This window comes from Oryctolagus cuniculus, chromosome 2, assembly GCF_051225735.1.
Source record: "Oryctolagus cuniculus isolate XC-2025 breed Fujian yellow rabbit chromosome 2, ASM5122573v1, whole genome shotgun sequence".
Lineage (NCBI taxonomy): Eukaryota > Metazoa > Chordata > Mammalia > Lagomorpha > Leporidae > Oryctolagus > Oryctolagus cuniculus.
In genome coordinates, this window is record NC_142868.1 from 33369188 (window position 1) to 33390883 (window position 21696).

General features: G+C 42.6%; 1 protein-coding gene across 2 annotated transcripts in view; it reads right to left on the reverse strand.

Annotated features, from left to right (window-relative positions):
- The window catches only part of RFC1 (replication factor C subunit 1), an 85028-nt gene that overhangs the window by 13348 nt on the left and 49984 nt on the right, over positions 1-21696 (reverse strand). For both annotated transcript variants that reach the window (XM_051842456.3, XM_070068123.2), the window contains 12 exons: positions 20704-20791; positions 19362-19648; positions 16049-16156; positions 13308-13487; positions 11297-11401; positions 7308-7707; positions 6492-6601; positions 3698-3812; positions 1122-1213; positions 804-941; positions 613-708; positions 381-479 (listed from right to left, as the gene is read on the reverse strand). In XM_051842456.3, coding sequence (XP_051698416.3) covers positions 381-479; positions 613-708; positions 804-941; positions 1122-1213; positions 3698-3812; positions 6492-6601; positions 7308-7707; positions 11297-11401; positions 13308-13487; positions 16049-16156; positions 19362-19648; positions 20704-20791 — 1818 coding nt within the window. The remainder of the gene's footprint in view (positions 1-380; positions 480-612; positions 709-803; positions 942-1121; positions 1214-3697; positions 3813-6491; positions 6602-7307; positions 7708-11296; positions 11402-13307; positions 13488-16048; positions 16157-19361; positions 19649-20703; positions 20792-21696) is intronic.

Below are 21696 nucleotides of genomic sequence, written 5' to 3' on the forward strand. Positions count from 1 at the left end.
AAAAGCAGCAGAAGATGGCCCAAGTCCTTGGGCCCCTGCACTCATATGGGAGACCTGGATGAAGTTTTTGGTTCCTGGCTTTGGCCTGGCCCAGTCCTGGCCATTGCATAATTTGGGAAGTGAACCAGTGGATGGAAGATCCCTGTCTCTCCCTCTTTGTAACTCTGCCTTTCAAATAAATTTTTTAAAATAAAGATGAAACATTCATCTGAATCAGAACCATTTTCACTATCAGTCCATAAGACTTAATATAAATACCCACAGGTTCTACATGTGTATCAAGGGCTGTATTAACTATGAACTATTTTTATTAAGCTAGTATCTATAGAACTAGAAGTTTTTGGCTTGGCAAAGTAACTAAGACAAGAAATTTACTTTACCAGTTTGATGTCCTTTTTGGCCCTATGAGAATCAGCCTTGGCCTGGTCATAGGTTAGTGCCTTACTTCGTGCACACCACATACTCAGATTGTGCAAAACCTAAAAGAATCAGAAATGAGACAATGTCAAGACAAGAAAGTACTGCCACACCGCTTTGTGGCAAGGCTGAGGCATTAATTCAAAAGAATCCACAATTAATTCTAAAGAATCATGTAACAAATATTTAATTTACCTGTCTGATATCCTGATTGGCTCCCAAAATTATTTCATTCATAGCCGGAGGGGGGATCTTTAAACCCTCTTTAAACGCAATAGACATCATAGCGCCCTGAAATTGACAATGGAGAGAATCATCCAGGATTTCTGTCAGATACTTTTGAATAAATAGAATAGCATGATGGGAAAAAAAGTTCAATCACATACCTTAATCTGTTCAACCCGAGGTCTTTGAAAACGAAGATCAAAACAATAATGGACCAAAGAGCGAATCTTGGGATGATTTCTATCATTGCACATACAAATAATGGGAATTTTAGTATGTTTTATCAGGCCAATTAATTCCTAAAAGGCAAATTTACAACAAATTATTTTTTAAAGTAACAAGTATCACACAATGTATTTTGTTTTTAAAATCTCTTCAGCAATATGCCTGAACTGCCATTAGTATTGGGGCAGAATTAAATGCTACCCGAAGTCTAAAACTCAACAGCATACAACTGCCACACACGGAGCTCTCCTGACCTGAATTCCTCCCCTGTCTTCATTGCCAGCCATGCCATCCACTTCATCCATGATGAGAGCATGTTTCACGCTTCCTGAAGGGGCTGCTCCACCTGACCCAGGGTGAGAAGCAGTGGGATGGGACAAAAACATCTTATAAAATAACATGCTTCAAGAACTGCTGCTTTACAGAAAACTTTACAACACATTTTAAACTCCCAAAGCGCCAGGAGAATGCAGGAAAAGACTGCTCCTTCCCACTCCTTCACCCCGTACCTGGTTTCCCTGCCCAGAGGCAGACATGAGTCTCTTAAATATTCTTTAAAAAATACCATATTAAAAACCTGCGGGGCCAGTGCTAAATTCCCAACTGCGATGTCAGCATCCCATATCGGAATGCTGGTACAAACTGCTACGTATCCAACCCAGCTCCCTGCTACTATGCCTGGGAAAGTAGTGGAATGCCTGGGCCCCTGGCCTCAACCGTTGTTGTCATTTGGGGAGTGAACCAAGAGATGAAAGTTAGTTCTTTCTCTCATACTTTCTTTTTACCTTTCAAATAAATAAAAGTAAAATCTTTGTGCAAACTGTTAAAATCTTACTTAGTATAGAGTTGATCTTCTGTATATAAAGATAATTAAAAATGAATCTTAATGAAGAATGGGATGGGAGAGGGAACAGGAGGTGGGATGGTTTGGGGGTGGGAGGGCGGGTATGGGGGGAAGAACCGCTATATTCTAAAAACTGTACCTATGAAATCTATATTTATTAAATAAATGCTTTCTAAAAAACAAAAAAGAGTAAAACCTTTAAAAAAAACTATGTGCATTTGTCATGTAATATATTTTAGTTATTTGTTCCTTATTTATAAATATAGTATACTCTTTTAAGGGAATTTCATATTCCATTTTATAAATATATTATTTACTTAATCATTATTGATGAAATATAATGTTTAAGAGTTTGCTATCATAGGTCATACTAGATATGTTTGTAATCTGTGTGTGTGTGTGAGAGAGAGAGAGAAGAGAGAGTGAGAAAGGGAGGAGACATACATCATTCGCACATATACAGGTATAATAACTAAATTCCAGGAACAGGAATTTCTGGACTAGAGAGTATATATAAGAAGACTTAAAAAGAAAATTTATTTTTAAACCAGAGTTACAGAAAGAGGGGGAAAGAGAGAGACACAGCCATTTTCCATCGCTGGCTCACTCCTCATATGGCTACAATAGCCAGAGCTGGGCCAGGCCAAAATCAGGAATCAGGAGTCTCATCTGGGTCTCCCATGTCACCTGTGGCAGGGGCCCAACCACTTGGGCCATCTGATACTGCTTTTCCCAGGCGATGAGTAGGAAGCTGGATCTGAAGCAGGGCAATCGGGCATGAACTGGTGCCCACACGGGATGCTGGCACCGCAGGCGGTGGCTTTTCCCCACTACTACGCAACACCGGCCCATAACATGACTTTGAGGGATACCAATTTACACTCCTACGAGCCATGTGCAGGAGTAACATTCCCTGAGCAACTTCTTTCACACAATGACTTTCTACCACTGAAAGCACCAAGAATCCAAGTGAACAAGCAGCCAGTATAGGCTCTAAATACACACTGTTCAGGCCTTAACCAGGCATCTTATTTTCCCCATGTTCTCTGGTCACAGAGAAGCACTGGCTACAACCTGAAACACAGCAGGCACTCCCACACTGGGCCTCTGTTTCTCTTCTGCAGTGATCCTTCAGTCTTCACGCCTTTCAAATAGATTTCACCCATTCACCTGGAGCTTATCCAAATGCCCAAAGACAATGAACTATGTCTTCACCTACATACGTTGTTACCTCACTCATCACTCTGCATTAGGTTTTGATTCCTCCCCTCCTCCCCTCACTCTGCATTAGGTTTTGATTCCTCCTCCCCTCCTCTCTCTCTCTCTCTCTCTCTCTCTCTCTCTTTCTTTCTTTCTTTCTAGGAGTCACTTGCAAATCCTCTAACACTAAATGAATGAAGCATAAACACATTCATGTATACATTTTTATCCCGTTTTCAGAAACTTCTCAGACCTAAAGAGAAGGTTAACTGCTGCTCTATACGAGTTAGGTCAGGGGGCACGGGCACTTGGCGTAGCACTTAGGACACTGCTTGGGATGCCTGCATCCCACTGGGGAGTGCTTGAGTTCCAGTCCTGGCTCTGCTCCCAATTCCAGCTTCCTGGGAATTCCTGTATCCTGGGAAGCAGCAGGTGGTGGCTCAAGTTCTTGGATCCCTGGCTCCCTCTCAATGTGAGAGACCCGGATTGAATTCTAGTCTCTCAGCATCAGCCTGGCCCAGCCCCAGCTGTTGCATACATTTGGGAAACAAACCAGCAGATGAGAGATCTCTGTCTCTCATTCTCTCGCTACCCCATCTGCCATCCAAATAAAATTAATTGTGTTAAAAAAAAAAAGCAGTTATATTAAAGGCCTTCCTTATTCTCGTTAGCCCCAGTATTCAATAGAGTGCTTACCAAATAGTAGTGTTAATGTTACTAAATACTGAAATTAAATTGTTTTTCTTATATAACAATCACCACAAAACAGTTCAAAACACCACATACTTGAATAAAAGCCTTTGATGCTGGTATTATTCAGTGATTCAGCAACAACTGCCTTCAGACTATTCTTACTCCGTGTGTCACTTGCATTCAGCTCCACGTAGCTGTATCCCAATTCCTAGTCAAAATATCGGAAATCATTAGGTTATATTGTAAATTATTTCCCCTCTCTCAGAAACTGTCAAGGAAGAAAGAGGGCAACAAAAAATTACATAAAGAACAATGGGTAAAATAGAAAGTATGATACTAACAAAGAGATTAACTTTAAGATGCCTCACCACATTAGACACTTTAAATATATCACAGAAATACACACAGCACACACATACAAACACACACGTCTTAAAATCATAGCTGAGGGGGTCACAGTTAACCCTCTACCTGCGGTGCCAGAATCCCATATGGGCCCCAGTTTTAGTCCCTGCTGCTCCACTTCTGATCCAGCTCTCTGCTATGGCCTGGGAAAGCAGCAGAAGATGGCCCAAGCGCTTGGGCCCCTGCACCTGCATGGGAGACCCAGAAGAAGCTCCTGGCTTCAGATCAGCTCAGCACCAACAACTGTAGCCATTTGGGGACTGAACTAATGAAGGAAGATTCTCTCTCTCTCTCCTTCTCCCTCTCCCTGTCTATAACTCTACCTCTCAAATAAATAAAATCTTTAAAAAATAAAATCGTAGCTGGTAAATCTCATCTGAAGAATATAACTAAATATGCAAGTGTCTTCAGTTTCTTTCCAAAAGTGATACAGAGGCCGGCGCCGCGGCTCACTAGGCTAATCCTCCGCCTTGCGGCGCTGGCACACCGGGTTCTAGTCCCGGTCGGGGCGCCAGATTCTGTCCCGGTTGCCCCTCTTCCAGGCCAGCTCTCTGCTGTGGCCAGGGAGTGCAGTGGAGGATGGCCCAAGTACTTGGGCCCTGCACCCCATGGGAGACCAGGATAAGTACCTGGCTCCTGCCATTGGATCAGCGCGGTGCACCGGCAGCAGCGCACCGGCCGCGGCGGCCATTGGAGGGTGAACCAACAGCAAAGGAAGACCTTTCTCTTTCTCTCTCTCTCTCTCTCTCACTGTCCACTCTGCCTGTCAAAAAAAAAAAAAAAGTGATACAGAGAATTCAATATAATCATCACATGAACTCAATAACAAATAATTAACTTATTTTAAGATAATACAAAGTAATTTTTGTCTCTTCAAAATAAATTAGAAAGTTAAATCACTCTTTGTCAAACTATTCCAACATACAATTTTCCTCTCAAGTCAGAAATATTCAAGTTATCCTGATTCATTTCCCAAAACAGATCAGATTATAAAATGCCTTCTCAAAAAAAGCAAAGATAATAATAAAAGGAGAGGGGCTGGCGCTGTGGTGTAAAAGGTAAAGCCGCTGCCTGCAGTGTCAGCATCCCATATGGATGCTGGTTCGAGACCTGGCTGCTCCACTCCCGATCCAGCTCTCTGCTATGGCCTGAGAAAGCAGCAGAAGATGGCCCAAGTCCTTCCTTGGGCCCCTGCACCAGCGTGGGAAACCCAGAAGAGGCTCCTGGCTTCAGATGGAAGACCCCCCCCCCTTGGCCTCTCCTCTCTCTGTGTAACTCTGACTTTCAAATAAATAAATCTTTAAAAAATAATAATAAAAGGAGAAAAGAATCCCATTCATAATTGTGGAGACTAGGAAAAAATACCGTTCTGCTTTTCTAAGAGTCATGTCAGCACTCAGAAAGCTTTGGAGGAGCAGGTGTTTAGCACAGAAATCGGGATGCCTGCTTTCTACACTACAAGTCTGACTGCTGGCTCCAGACGCTGACTCCAGCTTCTTGCTAACACAGACCCTTGAAGATAGCAGTGATGACTCACGCAATTGGGCTCCTGCCACCCACACAGACACCTGACTTGAGTTCCTGGATGCTGGCTTCAAGGCCAGCCCTGCCCCAGCTCCAGCCCAAGCCACTGTTGGAATCTGAGATGGAAGTTCTCTTGCTGTTAAATAAAACTTTTTTTTTTTTTAAGTTTCGTTTTTGGATTTTCAGGCCAGGGTTGCTAAACCTGTATCTGTAAGATAATATACTCGAGTGCTTATTAGCACACTGACTGGCTCATTAGTCTTTCCCTTATCCACAGTGTCGCTTCCAACATTCTGATTATCTGGTGCTCAAACATGGTCCAAAATATTAAATGGAAAATTTATACGCCACTCTGAGCAGTGTGAGGAAATCCTGTACCAAGCTCAATTCCACCAAGTACATGAATCATCCCTTTGTCCAGTGTATCCATGCTCTATATGCTACCTGCCTATTAGTCCCTTGGTAGCAGTCTTGGCTATTAGATTAACTGTCACAATATCACAGGGTTTGTGTGCAAGTAACCCTTATTTTACTTAATAATGGCCCCAGGACAGAAGGGTAAGAATGCAAAGGAGGCACCAGGACATAAAACATGGAAGGACAGGTGAAATCTGGTGCTGTGTGGCAATGCCACCAGACACAGAAGATAAAGCACAATATATACATATATATGCACTTCTGTTCTGTCCTTAGTTTCAAGCATCTGTTAGGGGTCTTGGCACATGCCCCTCGTGGATCTAGGGGGAGGGTTGGGGAAGACCACTATGTTATAATAATGAATATTTTAAAAAGGACGAAAATGATAACCATCACCAGAACCAAAGCTAATTCTAAAGGTTTCTTTTCAGTAAAGTACTTACAGCAGGTTCAAATTCACACACACACACACACACACACACACACACACGCTCATGCACGCATTTACCTGCTGCACACTGCTCTACAACACAGCACTCACCTGACACACCAGAGAAGCCGTGGTGGTTTTGCCAACACCTGGAGGGCCTGAGAGCAATGCTGCTTTAAAACTGGAGCCATCATCTTTGCCGGCAAATTTACCAAACTTTGCTGGAAAGAAATGAGAAGTCTGGAGTGTGAATCTGAATCACTAACAGAAGTTTAGGAATGGCAGTGATCGTCACAAATATGACACAGAGATCAGCCCTCCAGTTTCATCCTAAATTTGCAGAATATTTTCTACAAATCATAAACAAGAGCTTCCAAAGTGCTTAATGAAATCCTTCTCCCTACCTCACCTCCACCCAAAATAAAAAACCACAATTGGTTCATTTTAAAATTCTGCATGGGCTCAGATCCCACCCTCACCTCTGGAAGTAGTTTGGTTGAGACTTTACCCCTCTGTGCCTGTCTCCTCCTCTTTAAAATGGAACAGTGACATAGCTGGTAGGGACACTGAGAGGATCAAAGTTCGGAGAGCATGCTGATCGGCATCCTCCATAAATATTAACAAGCATGGGGCCAGTGCTATCCGTTCCTCCAGGGATATGAGCTCACACCTGTGTTACCCCTGACCACACCCCTCCTTCCCCACAGCACCCTGTACTTCGCCCTGTAACAGTGGCTGGCACAATACATCTAATGGGCTCACATGCCTCCCCGACTGTGTTTCGTTCACAACAGCACCTGGCTCAGAGCACACTCTCAATAACTGCTTGCTGATAAGTGAATGAACAATTATTTTCACACATTTGGCACAAGCAAGCAATTACGCATTGACAGACACACAGAGAAATGAGTCAAGTGGTACAATCACCATGTTTTTTCTCTTCAGGAGAACTCTTGTGCCAGTTTCGGAGCCAGCGTAGGAGTTTGTTGGCACAGCTCTGGTCACCTTGCTGTCCAATTATGCTCTTGAGTGAAGTTGGCTTATACTTATCTACCCAGAGCAAATTTTCCAGTTTGTTTCCACTGCTGCCATCCGCCACATTCCCAGTGCTGCTGTCAGCAGGCGGCTCCTCAGGCACCTGCTCCTGGAAGTCCAGCCCTCTCCGAAACACACTTGCTTCCTTTTTTGCTGACTTTATAGAGCTGTCCCTTTGAGGAGTCAGCCTGCTCTTTTTAGATTCTGATTCCTTCTTAGTTGGACTGCTTTTTCTTTTCCCTTGGTTATTTTTTTGGGGTGTTTTCTCCAATTTGGACTTTTCTTTCTTCATCTTAAAAAGTGGAAAAGGGGGAAAGAAATCTGATGAGACACACAGATTACCACACCAAGACATCCAAGTGAGTTACTCAGCCTGGTTTGGTCTTTTCACAATGGGCACTGCAGTGTATGACAAGCATCCCCTTCCAAATTCCATAAAAATCACCAACAAGCACACTGAAAAGCACCCAACTGCAACTGTGAAAAACAACAGGGGTTGGCACTGTGGCATAGCAGGTAAAGCCACTGCCTGCAGTGCCGGCACCCATATGGGTGCCGGTTCAAGTCCCTGCTGCTACACTTCCAATCCAGCTCTCTGCCATGGCCTGGGAAAGCAGTAAAAGATGGCCCAAGTCCTTGGGCTCCTGCACCCACATGGGAGACCTGGAGGAAGCCCCTGGCTCCTGACTGTGTCTGTGCAGCTCTGGCCTCTGTGGCCAACTGGGGAGTGAACCAGCAAATAAAAGACCTCTCTTTCTCTCTGCCTCTCCTTCTCTCTCTGTGTGTAACTCTTTCAAATAAAATAAATAAATCATTTTTTTTAAAATGACAACAAATTTTTTTTAAAGGAATAAATTTTAGTTCAAAAATGCAGAGTAAAAGGCTAAGAGATTTTTGTTTCAAACTTCCCTGATGAGTTAAAAGTTAATACCTCCATAAAAACTTCTACAGAAATGTTCATGGCAGCATTATCTTACATATTATAGCCAAAAGATGGAAGCAAATGTCCATCACCTGATGAATGGATAAACAGAATGTGGTATCTCAACACAACAGACCATTATGCACCCATAAAATGATGATACCTGCTACAACACAGGTGAGCCTTTAAAATATTACGCTAAAGGAAAGAAGCAGGACAAAAGGACGCACCATATGATTCTATTTATAAGCAATGTCCAAAACAGGCAAATCCTTAGTGATAGAAAGTAGAGAGTGTGTCAGGAGGGAGCTATGGGAAGGAGTAAGAGACTGCTAAGTGACATAGCTGCTTTTCTGAGTGATGAAGATGTTCTGGAACTAGTTAGTGCTGATGGCTGCCCATTCTTGTACTATACTAGAAACCACTGACTTACATACTTTAAAAAGGCAATTATGGAATGTGAATAGTATCTCAAAATTTTTTTTTAATTAGTGCCTCTTTAAGCAGTGGCTGCTAAAACTCGTGTATGATTATTTGAAGAGAAATCAGACACTGGCATAACCTTATAGTATCTACCCAGGATAGTTATCAATTACAAGGAGAAAACAGTCACTACAGTCACTTTCTTAGTGGAGAAACCCAGCAGCCATCATCTGAACCCAGTGGTCAAGTTCATCATGACCAAAACAAGGCTTTGTGACATCAGGTGCACAGGGTATGACTCACTGAGAAGCACACAGTATCACTTCTGCAGTATTCTTGTCAAAAATGAACACTCTCAGTCTAATCACAGCAGAGACCCTGAGAGACATTCTACAGAACTGACCAACACTCATCAAAAATGCAAAATTCACCAAAAAAAAAAAATGAGAAGACTGAATAACTGTCACAGACTGGAGGAGACTAACACACTCAGTGCAGTATGAGAAGCTGGGACAGAAAGAGGTCAAGACAGCAAAATGAATAATACGTGTGGTTTATGGTCCAGAACATGGTATGATGCTGATTTCTTATTTACAAGTTCCTGTTCCTGTTATAACAGGACTGTTGTTACACAATCAAATCATTCCCAAGACTTTTTCCTAATGGCATAAACTAGGTAGACCTCTTGTTTCTTGGGTGACAGAGCTAGAGACACCAACCTTGAGACGCTGACAATCTAGCGTCTCACGGGGAAAAGACCGGTGAATGCCAGGAAGGAATGAGGCTGACACAGGGAGAAACAGAGAGATGGACAAGGAAAGAGTCCTGAAAGCACTGTAGTCCTGGACCCAGGACCAGGGATCTAAGGATCCTGGATCCCTAGACCAGACACACCCTGCCCACAGTTTACCATGTGAGCCAACATATTCTTACACATGCTACAACTAAAATAAGCTGTTTCAGTCAGATCTGAAAAAGCCCTAAATAGTTTTAATTAAAAATGAATTTAGGTGCCAGAGCTGTGGCATAGCAAGTGAAACTGCCACAGCTCCAGCTGTTGTGGCCAACTGGAGAGTGAACCAGCAGATGGAAGACCTCTCTATCTCTCTGTCTCCCATTCTGTGGTTTTTTTGTGTTTTTTTCTGTTTGTTTTTTTTGACAGGCAGAGTTGACAGTGAGAGAGAGACAGAGAGAAAGGTCTTCCTTTGCCGTTGGTTCACCCTCCAATTGCCGGCGTGGCCGGCGCACCGCGCTGATCCGATGGCAGGAGCCAGGTACTTCTCCTGGTCTCCCATGGGGTGCAGGGCCCAAGTACTTGGGCCATCCTCCACTGCACTCCCTGCCCACAGCAGAGAGCTGGCCTGGAAGAGGAGCAACTGGGACAGAATCCGGCGCCTCGACCGGGACTAGAACCCGGTGCGCCCGCGCCGCAAGGCGGAGGATTAGCCTAGTGAGCCGCGGCGCCGGCCCCATTCTGTGTAACTTTGACTTTCAAATAAATAAATAAATGCTTTTTAAAAATGAATTTATTGGAGCTAGTATTGTAGTGTATCAAGTAAAGCAGCCACCTATGACGCCAGCATTCCATATGGGCACTGGTTTGAGACCTGGCTGCTCCACTTCCAATCCAGCTCCCTGTTACTGCATCTGGGAAAGGAGTGGAAGACAGACCACGTGTTTGGGCCCCTGCACCCAAGTAGAAGACCAGGAAGAAGTTCCTGGCTCCTGGCTTCAGCCTAACACAGCCTTGGTCATTGCGACCATTTGAGGAGTGAACCAGCAAATAGAAGATCCTTCTCTCTCCCTCTGTAACTCTACCTTTCAAATATATAATAACTTTTTTCAAAAAATGAATTTATCATGCTGATATCTATAACACATCCTTTAAAGAACTCTTAAGTAAAAACTTTTGCGTAAAGTCAATGAAAAAATACAGAAGATGGGGTCAGCACTGTGGCCACCCACAGCGCCTGCATGTGGTCACCAGTTCAAGTCCCAGCTGTTCCTCTTCCAATCCCGCTCTCTAATGGTCTAGGAAGGCAGTGGAAGATGGCCCAAGTGCTTGGGCCCCTGTACGCACATAGGAGATCTGGAAGAAGCTCCTGGCTCCCGGCTTCAGATCAGTTCAGCTCAGGCCATTACGGCCATTTGGGGAGTGAACCAGCGGATGGAAGACCTTTCTCTCTGTCTCTCCCTCTCTTCATCTGTAATTCTACCTCTCAAATAAAATAAAAATCTTAAAAAAAAAAAAAAAAAAACTTCAGAGGGAAAGCCCAATAAACAAAACATAAATGGAAATCCACCACCTAGCCCAATTCTCTCTCTTCATATTCCTTTGAGAAATGAAAAGGAATATACCCAAGAAGACATCCTAAAGCAGAGTCCTTCGGCCAACAGGATGTGAGAGAAGTTCCCTGCGGTAGATGGAAGCTTCATCTTTTAGCCAACAGGCCTGCACCCACACAAGGTATGACTGTGTGAAACAGGCAAGTTTCTAAACAGCAACTTAAATAAACCAAGCTCATTTTTCACAAACCTCAGCTTCAACGGCTATTTCGTACTTGGACTTCTTCCCTGGCATAGTTCGAATCAGATTCAGTAGGCCATCTTCATCAATAATGTTTGTTCCCAAGGCTGCTGCCTGTTCATCAGAAAATGCAAATCGTCAAAACTACAAATTAACTATTCCTTTCTATAACAAAGATTCCAGGCTCTATTGGTAGTGAAAAAAATACCTTTGTAAGTCAGATAAAACTGGAATACCAAGCAAATACCAAAAAAAAAAAAAACCACATTCATTGAACAGTATCATTATTAGAATGACACATTCCCTAAGAGTGACAGACTGGTCACTTTAGTGTCACATCTCTGGATGGCTTCAGCTTTCCTCCCCTGGAAAGGGAAAAGCCCCTAGGGCCTAAATCCAGCTCTTCATATCCCCTCCCATGACTGACTCACAGGGCGACATTTCCCACCACCTGCTTCCCTGCCAGCACAACTCCAAAGTGTCTGTCTCCCAGTGATGGACTACGTCTGGTCTAAGACAATCAGGCCTCGATTCTCCCAGCCTCACTTTAGTCCTGGATGCCATGTGACAGCTCCAGCCAATGAGGCCCAGGTGCACTTCTTCAAGAGGCACTGCTGGAAAAACTCTTGTGCAGCCAGTCCCAGCTATTATGACATCTTGCCACTGCTCTCTTTCCTGCTTTGAACGCAGACCTGAAATGCCTAGAGCTCCAGCTAGCTGACAACCACAAGACCACGCGTGAAATGAGAGCTAACACACTAAGAGCGAGGGAGGCGGGAGCGGGAACTCGCCTAGCACAGCCACATTACTGAGCTGCTGAACTACCCTCAGCATGAAATTCTTGCCAGATGAGGAAAATTAGCAGCTGTTCGTTTAAACCATGAATGGCTGAGTATTCTGTTACTTGCAGCTAAACAGAACCCTACCTGACAGACCTGTTTCTTTCTTTCCCTAAGAGTTCTGCTACGGTGTGGATTTGGTTTGATGCCTCTAAGGTACACGTGTTGGGAGGGTGATTCTCTGGGGGGGGAGTACCAGGAATTGGTGTGCAATCTTTCAGACGTGGGGCCCAGTGGATGTGGTCCTTTGGTCAATGGGGGTATGCTCTCGCTCAAAGGGGTTTAGGTGCTTCTCCTGGAGCCCAGTGGGTTCTCACTAGCCTGAGCCTGGCCCAGCCCATCTCTCTAGCTTCCTATTGCAGATGGGATCCTTCCTCCTGGGTGCACTCTTGCCACCTGCCATGGGGCTCACACTACAGTCATGCTGCTTGGCCTTTCAGCCTCCAAAATCGTGAGCTACATAAACCTCTGTTCCTTATTAAGTTAGTCACCTTGACTCTTTTGTTACATAAACAAAACATGGACTAAGACAAGTTTCCAATATAAAAAAATTAAGATGGGGGCCAGCATTGCGGCATAGCAGGTAAGGCCACCGCCTGTGATGCCAGCATCCTATATGGGCACAGATTCCTGTCCTGGCTGCTCCATTTCCGATCCAGTTCTCTGCTAATGACCTGGGAAAGCAGGGAAGATGGCCCAAGCGCTTGGGCCCCTACTACCCACATGGGAGACCCTAAAGAAGCTCCTGGCTTTGGCCTGGCCTAGCCCCAGCTGTTGTGGCCATCTGTGGAGTGATCCAGTGAATGGAAGACTTCTCTCTCTGTAATTCTTTCAAATAAATAAATAAATCTAAAAAAATTAAGATAGAGTACACCATGGCATATAAAGGAATACTTAGGACTAGAAGAAAAAGAAAACTGCAATTGTTTCCATCTTCAAAAAAAAAAAAAAAAGAATTAAACTAGAAGACAACTAAGCAAGTAAACAGGAACTGTGCCTTCAATTAAGAAACCAGGCTCCTGGGGTCTGAGCCAATGACACTTCTGTAGGAAGGAAATAACATAAGGAAGAAATTACTTTTCCATTTTTTCTTCACTTCAAGGGCAACATTACAAATGGTTGCATCGCAGTGTGCCAAGCCACGCAGGCGTGCCATGTGCGGAGAGCACAGCGGGACCTACCTTATCACTCTTGGACTGTCCACTATCACGACCCATGACAAGGTAGTTTGTCTTCTTGCTGACATTCCCTGTTACTTTCCCTCCGTAACGTTCAATTAGAGACTTGGCCTCTTCTCGTTCAATGGACTCCAGCACTCCTGTGATTACAAACGTAAGGCCTTCCAAGCAATTTTCAGCTCCCTAAAAACCAGAATGTTCAAGCAGAGAGGAAATTACATAGTAGCTTTCCAAAGAAAAATTTAGCATCAAAACTGCAGGAAGTTGATTTTTGTCTCTTGACATCATGAATATCCTCAGCATGAAAAATTTGCTGGAAACTTACAGCATGTAAGTAGAACTGAAACTAAATCCTAAAACACTCTCATACAGCCAACATTTAATAAGCTATGAAGTTAGCAATGGCAAACATATCCACCACTGGTAGCAAAGCTCACAAAAATTATTCATGCTATTTTTTGCTATGTTTTTTACATTTAAACTACTAAATTGCATACTTTAAGTAAACAACCAAATATAATCTACCTACTGTTGTTAAATAAGTTTTTTTTTTTTTTTAATTTAATGAGCATAAATTTCCAAAGTACAGCTCATGGACCACAATAGCCTCCTCCCCGCTGTATCTTCCCTCCCACCCACAACGCTCCCCTCTCCCACTCCCCCTCCCCTTCCCCTTCACATCATGATTAATTTTCAATTATCTTTATATACAGAAGATCAATTTAGCATATGTTAAGTAAAGATTTTAAATAAGGAAAGTTTTGACTCTGAAAAGCAAAACTAGTCTGTGCACTTGTGCTTCTCTCTGCTTATTACAGCAGTAAGTCTAACAACTTGCTAGTTACCTATAACAAGATCACATCATCTCTTGACTGGAAAGATTAACTCAGATAATACAAGAGCTATTGCCAAAGAGAGCTGGATGGGGAAGATATTTAACTGTAACTGCAACTGCGCATAGCTATAAACTAAAAATTTTACAATAGGTCAATAAAATTGTACAACCAAGTATATATGACACTCCAAATTACTTATCACTCTTTGAATAGGGAACTGAGATCAAAAGACTTAAAATAGGCTTAAAAAGAGCAAAACAATATTCAAAGACTGCCCTAATACAAATTCAATCCTTCGTTACTCCAGGCAAAGAACTTTTCTTGGAAGACAAAGAGATATAACCATGAATCTGCTAAAAAGTTTCACTAACAACATCTCAAGATCCCTTACAGCCTTCAAGTTATAAGATTGAAGTGATCTCCTGTAACTCCCTAAGTACTGAAATCCTTGTAACAATTCAAAACAACCCTGGAAAATGCCACATGCAAGCCTCTCTATTCCCCCATCCCAATCATCTCTTGTCTCCCGAATCACCACCCACTTTGGCTCTGCAAGTCATCTTACTTATCCAAATCTGGTACTTCCAGCACTGTCACCAAACCCGTCCATTCCACAACAACTCCACAGCTCTCACTGCAGGAATGGCAAACATCCAATATTCTCAACCTCTTCTCCAACATTCCCTCTTACACCTTGCCCTCCCTGAAACCTGGCTGTCCCCTACAGACACCACTTTGTCTGACATCCTCTCCAGCAGAGACTTGGTGTGAGTCTCTCCCACACCAGGCACAGTACAGGAGTCTAGACTGGCATCATTCTCTTGCCTCCGACAGAATCCATTGGCCCCTTGAGTGTCACTCCTTCCTCCACCCCCATTCCGAACGACACCATCCTTACCCTCTCCTTGTGAAGGGAACTACTAATCTTCATATGTAGCTATGCTTACCAAGCAACACGAAAATTAAATATACATACACATTAAAGATGTATCTTTCCTTCCCTTCTCACCTTCTGAGAACTCTCCACTGCATGTGATTATCCTTCTCATTCTGGTATTAACTTCATTCTTTCTGGTGGGACCCATCCCATAAGCAAAAATCATATTTTAAGTATCTCTACCATAAAATATTCATATTTCCCCCCTAAATCCCACCTAGCTAAAAGTCCTCTCCTCTCCCTTTCACAATCAAACTTACCAAAACTATTATCTACTTACCCTGTCTCCATTTTATCTCTGCACACTCTTCAACCCACTTCTATCACTATTAAAACTCCTTCTCTTAGGCAAAATGGGTCCTTCAAGAGGTGGCCTGACTAACACCTGCAGCCACTCTCATCCCACTGTAACGTGGTCCCACGGTCACTATGCTCCACTATGCTCCACCCGCATCACTCTTCTTCCAGTTCTTCAAACATACCACACAAGATCCTGCCCACGGCAGGACACCACACATGCTGGGTCCTCTGCCCAGATCACTGTGTCATCACCATCTCTTCACGGTGGTTCCCATTCACTCTTCAAGCCTCCATGTAAATATCACTTACTCTGCCTGCCCCACTGAGAGCCAGGGTCCTCTGCTGTCCTAAAGCCATCTTGGGCTTTCCCCTCACAGCATATAGGACAATTATAATTAAGCAATTATTTTTTTAATGTTTGTTTCCTTAAACCACAAGTGCCACAGAAGTAAAAAGCATTAGTCTTGCCACTTGTATATTCTCAGAGCATAGCCTCTCCAGGGCTACTTGCTGTTGACAGGAAAATTCTCCTAAGTATCAAGCAGTGGTTCACAATGTGAGGCAACGCCCACGTCGATGCGCACAGTGCCTGAGGCCTCTCTTGCTCCTGCGCACTAATTCTCTGCTGCTGTGAGCATGACGAGCACACCCAGGGCTCTCAGCACTCTTACCTTCGGAATTTCTTTGGAGCCCAGAGCTTTGGGACCTTCTCGGTTTAAGTAGCTTCGATAAGCTTGATAATTAGTGCGCTTCTTTTCAGAATCTTCAGGACTTATAGACTTGGGGAAAGGAAAAGAAGATTGAAAAAAGTCGTGAAAAATTCATGCAAATTTCATAGTATGTATCTACAAATATTAAAGTCACTTCTGTGCTTAGTCATGAAATGAACAGCTTTAACTATTCAGGTACGCCTCCAATTACAGATGCCCGACTTACAAGCCCTGCTGCATCTGCCCTTCTCGACACCGTCCACTCTCTAACGGCACATACCTCAGGGCGGATCAAGGGCAAAAGACCAAGGCTAGTTCCAAGCAAAGAACTAAGAAAAGGGTTTTCTTTTAGAAGCGTGTATGAATCTTAAATTCTATTCCAATGTCTATCCATATTTATTTTAAAAGAAAAGTAAATATCTCCCCAAATACAGCTCATCAGGCAAGATTTCCCAAGTTTATCCTATGACCCTGCACAGCCCTAAACCAGTCCCCTACATCCCTGAGGAGATAAGCACCCCAGTCAGAGATGCGCAGGCTCCAGGTTAACAGCCAGCTCAAAGAAAGCCAATCGGCTCTAGAACACATATACACTTCACTCCCTGCTAGCATAAGCTTTCCCACTGATTTGAATTCTCTTTAGGATGTCACCATAGGAAAACCATAGGAAAATTTTCAAACAACATATCCCACCTCCAAGTTTCTGATTCAGACATTTAGGAGGGGTTCTAAATAATTCTTATTTAAATAAACTGGAGATCATTTTGCTAAGTGAAATAAGCCAGACACAGATAAACACCACATGCTTTCTCTCATATGTGGAAGCTAATATATACATAAAATTTGTATTTAAGAACTACAAGGAGGGTAGCATTGTGGCTTAGTGGGCTACACTGCCTGCAATGCCAGCAACCAGTATGGGTGGCAGTTAGAGTCCTGGTTGCTTCACTTCCCATCCTGCTCCCAGCTAATGAGCCTGAGAAAGCAGTGGAAGATGGTCCAAGTTCTTGGGTCCCTGTATATACATAGGAGACCAGGAAGAAGCTCCTGGCTCCTGTCTTCAGCTTGGCCCAGCCCCGGTTGTTGCAGCCTTCTGGGGAGTGAACCAGCAGATGGAGTATTCTAACTCTGCCTTTCAAATAAAATATTAAACACACACACACACACACACACACACCCCACACACGAGTCTGTTGCTTTTCCACTTCCTGTTTTAACTTGTAAGCAACCCCAAAATCTCTTTTAAGAGTAAACATGCCATATGAGGACCTAGTTCCAATACAGCCACTCGGCCACTCGGCCGCCATGCCTTAGAAAACATCTCTTTAGTAAGTTTCACAGAAGAACCCAGTGCAAATCTGCATGGGGAACTTATCTATTTAGGAATTAATTCTATGAAAAAAATCTGAATTATAAACTACTTATAAAGTAACTTTGAAGCACACTTCTTGATGAAGTCAGAACTCTGAGATCAACTGAATTTGTAAAATAAGTTCCACTGTTCCTAAAACTGCTTAAGTTCTCTTGTCTCAACTTCAAAAAGCACAGTGAAAAGTAACAGTATCATTTAAAAATTTCCTCTTTCACAAAAATAGACAGCCTCTGAAAACTGAACATGTTTACTGGGCCAGAAGAAAAGCATTTGTCCACCAGATAAGTATTTAGTGAAGAAAAATCTGAGACCAAAAAGTTAATTGTTCCTTTAAGCATATTTATGAGCATTGCCCACAACCAAAAGCATTTTGAATCATCAGCACTTCATGGTTCTGCACTAAAAAATAATGGTGATGAGCAGTTAAAATAGACAATATTCTACTTTAAATGCTAAGTGCCTAACAGGCATGAACAAATACTGGTTTCTTGTTATGAATCTAAAGTGGTTCCAAATTGAAGAGTGGAAGAGACCATTAGCTTCTCAAATATATTTGAAAACAAAACTTCCAAAAAGCATGATTTTACCATTTTTCCCTTTGAAAAATGGTTTCAGTGTCTCAAGATTGTTAAGAGTAGAAAGATGTAAATTCTAGACAAAACTAAAAAACAATTATTTTAATAACAATGGCTAAAACTTTTCTAACACTTATGTCCCAGGCTCTAAGTGGTTTTTATAGATTAGTTCATTGGGTACTATTATTATCCCCGTCACATATGAGATCAAAGCATAGGAAGAGGAAGTACCAGATCCAGGTCACACATCTGCTCCATGGTGGACCTATGCTTTGACACTGGCTCTAGAGTTAGAGCTCCTGTTTTGTCTCCAGAGGTCCTGAGCTCAAGGCTAGACCTGCCACATATAAGCTGAAGGATTTTGATAAAGTTACTAAACTCCTTTAGTTTATTTCATCTCTAAAATGTGAATATTAAAATCAAGTGTCTCACAGGGTTGCTGTGAGAGTACATGAAATACCCTATGTAGGGGCTGGCATGCCAAAAGGGCCCCAGTTTGAGCCCCAGCTGCTCCACTTCCAATCCAGCTCCCTGCTAATGTACCTGGGAAAGCAGAGAAGGGTGGCCCAAGTGCTTGGGCCCCTGCATACACATGGAAGACCTAAAAGTTCCTGGCTCCTGGCTTCAGCCTGGCCCAGCCCCAGCCATGGTGGCCATTTGGGAAGTGAACCAGGTAAACCAGGGGATGGTTCTCCCTCCCTCCCTCCCTCCCTCCCTCTCTCTCTGTCTAACTCTGCCTTTCAAAATAAATGAATCTTTAAAAAAAATACCATATGTAAAGTATTAACACAATACCTGATACACAGTAACAATAAATACTAATTTGTCTATATTAGTAATCTATATTCTACAACAGCATCTAAGTAAGATTTATCTTAAAAATATTACTACGATGACTTATGAAGTTGGAAATAAGGTGTGAGTGGTTGGCACTGTGGCGTAGTTAAGCCAATACTTGTGATGCCCATCCCACATAAGAGTGCCAGTTCAACTCCTAGCTACTCCACGTACAATCCAGCTCCCTGCTAATACACCTGGGGAAGGCAATGGAAGATGACCCAAGTACTTGGGCCCTTGCCACCCTGCAGGAAACCAGACGAAGTTTCTGGCTCCTGGCTTTGGCCTGGCTTACCCTTGGCTGCTGTGGCCATTTAGGGAGTGAACCAACAATTGGAAGATCAATCTTCCAACTTCCCTCTTCATCTCCCTCTCCCTTTCCTACCTTGTCTTACAAATAAATAAATAACCTTTAAAAAAGTGAAAAAAAAAAACAATTAAAATTTCACAAACACACAATCCCAAAATAAACACATCAGAAAGCTCCTACCTCCTTCTTAGCTGGAGAACTTTTGGTTTTCTTAGGGGTTTTTGTTTCACCTTTCATTTCAATGGCATTTTCTTTTCTTTTAGAGGCCAGAGGCTCTGTTTCTTTATTAGAACTCTCTTCTTTTATTTTCATCGCTGCCAACTTAGAACTGGCCTTTGGTGAAGAGGACTTTCCTGTTGTGAGAGCTGCTGTCTTAGAAGGTCCCAGGGCTTCCTTTGAACTACCACATTTAGCTTGCTTCTTAGGACTGTAGTTTTTCCTTTCATCTGAAAAATGTTCTGTTTTTACTAAGAAGAAAGAAAAGGTTATGATTGTTACTTTCAGAAAATGATACCCAGTAACAACTACTTTTTTCATTTTTCACCTGAGTAATCTTACTGCACAAATCATGATTTCAAAACACGTTATTTTAGTTCTTTATACAGTTCTCTTTTTTAATTAAGCATTTATATGTAACTTCTTTGTATAGTCAGTTCAAATTAAGAGATTTGTCTGGATTGTTTAACTATGAACTCCTAATCCAACTGATATGCACTTCATTCCACATTTTCTAATTTGTACACAACCAACTTACGACTAGAATATGTCACATAAAACTTCTGCGCTTAAGGGCAAGCACTTCGGCCTAGCAGTTAAGACCCCCACTTCCCACACTGGAGTACCTGGGTCCAATTCCTGCCACTGGCTCCTGACTGCATCTTCCTGCTAATTCAGACCATGGGAGCTGGCAGTGAAGGCTCAAATAATTGGATTCCTGCCAACCACCTGGGGGACCTGGACTGAGTTCCTGGCTCCCAGCTTCAGCCCCGGCTCAGCCCCAGCCATTGCAAGAGTGAGTCAGTAGACAAGAGTTTTCTCTCTTTCTTCCTCTCAAGTTAATAATAATAATCTGTTTGTAACCACCCGAAAATTCAAAATCCTGAGGTGTCAAGACCGGAAGATAATGTGTCAACAAATTTACTTAGAAGCTTAAGGCAATCTACACTGGCAGACTGTTCACTTCTCAGGAACAATAAATACAAACTACAGACAATTAGCAGGAGAGCTTCCAATGACCTGGACAGTTACAGATCAATTCTATCTCTAACATGAGAAGCTCAAAACACTCAGTTCTTTGCCTTCATATACTGAACTTGCACTATGTGCAAAACTAACAAAAAGCTAAGAGCTATGATACATTTCTCCCAACAGCCAGGATCCAAGTAGTTTTCAAAATTACACACTCTAACAGCTATGAAAAAATGCCTAACAATATAATTATTGTACAGATGTTTAAAGAAGGTTATCATGAGTTTTCTTCAATAAAGAAAAATGTTCCATCTTACTTTTTCTCTAGGATTACCTTTTTTAGGATGTTTCTGTTTTTCTGCGTTACTTAAATTGTCTTGGACAGATGAAAACATTTCTCCCTCTTCTATGTCCTTTTGAACCTAAACAAATTTTAAAAATGTCAAACATGACTAATAATAGAACCACAAATCTGTTGCTGAATCAACTGAAATGCTGATTTTGAGCTTAAGGATCACCTTCAATAAGCAGGCCGTTACAATCATCAGTCATGTATCCACCAGGGAATTCCCAGGGCAAAGGAAACATGTCTTATCACTCACCTCACCTTACAGATGAACAAACAGGTAAAAGGACATAAAATATATTTATATAAAAGGACCCCAGGGCTGGCACTGTGGTATAGCAGGTAAAGTCACTGCCTATAATTCTGGTATCCCACATGGGTGCCGGTTCAAGTCCCAGCTGCTCCATTTCCAATCTAGCTCCCTACTAATGCGCCTTGGAAAGAAACAGAAGATGGCCTAAGTACTTGGGCTGCTGCACACACGTGGGAGACCTAGATAAAACTCCTAGCTTTAGCCTGGCCCAGCCTAGACACTGTGGCCATTTGGGGAGTGAACAAGCAAATGAATGATATCTTTCTCTGTCTCATTCTCACTCTGTGTCTCTACCTTTCAAATAAATAAATCTTTTTTAAAAAATTATCCCAGTTCATCCCACTTCACAAACCTGGAGACATTAATTCTATTTCTTTTATCTCAATGTTCAAACTGTTAGAATTACACAGTAAAAAACTAAAATCTAGAAAGACATAAATAAAAACAAACTAAAGCTAAAAAGAACAATAATACTCTCTCTAAAGCAGAAAAAAAAATCTATTCTCTCCACTGTTTCCTCAAAGCTCCATTTTTATAAAGAGCTGGAGGGGAAGGCATTTGGCACAGCTGTTAAGATGGACTGGAACACCCACATTCCATACTGAAGTGCCTGAGTGGATGTGTTTCCGCTTCCAGCTAAAGCAGCACTCCCTGAGAGGCAACACGTG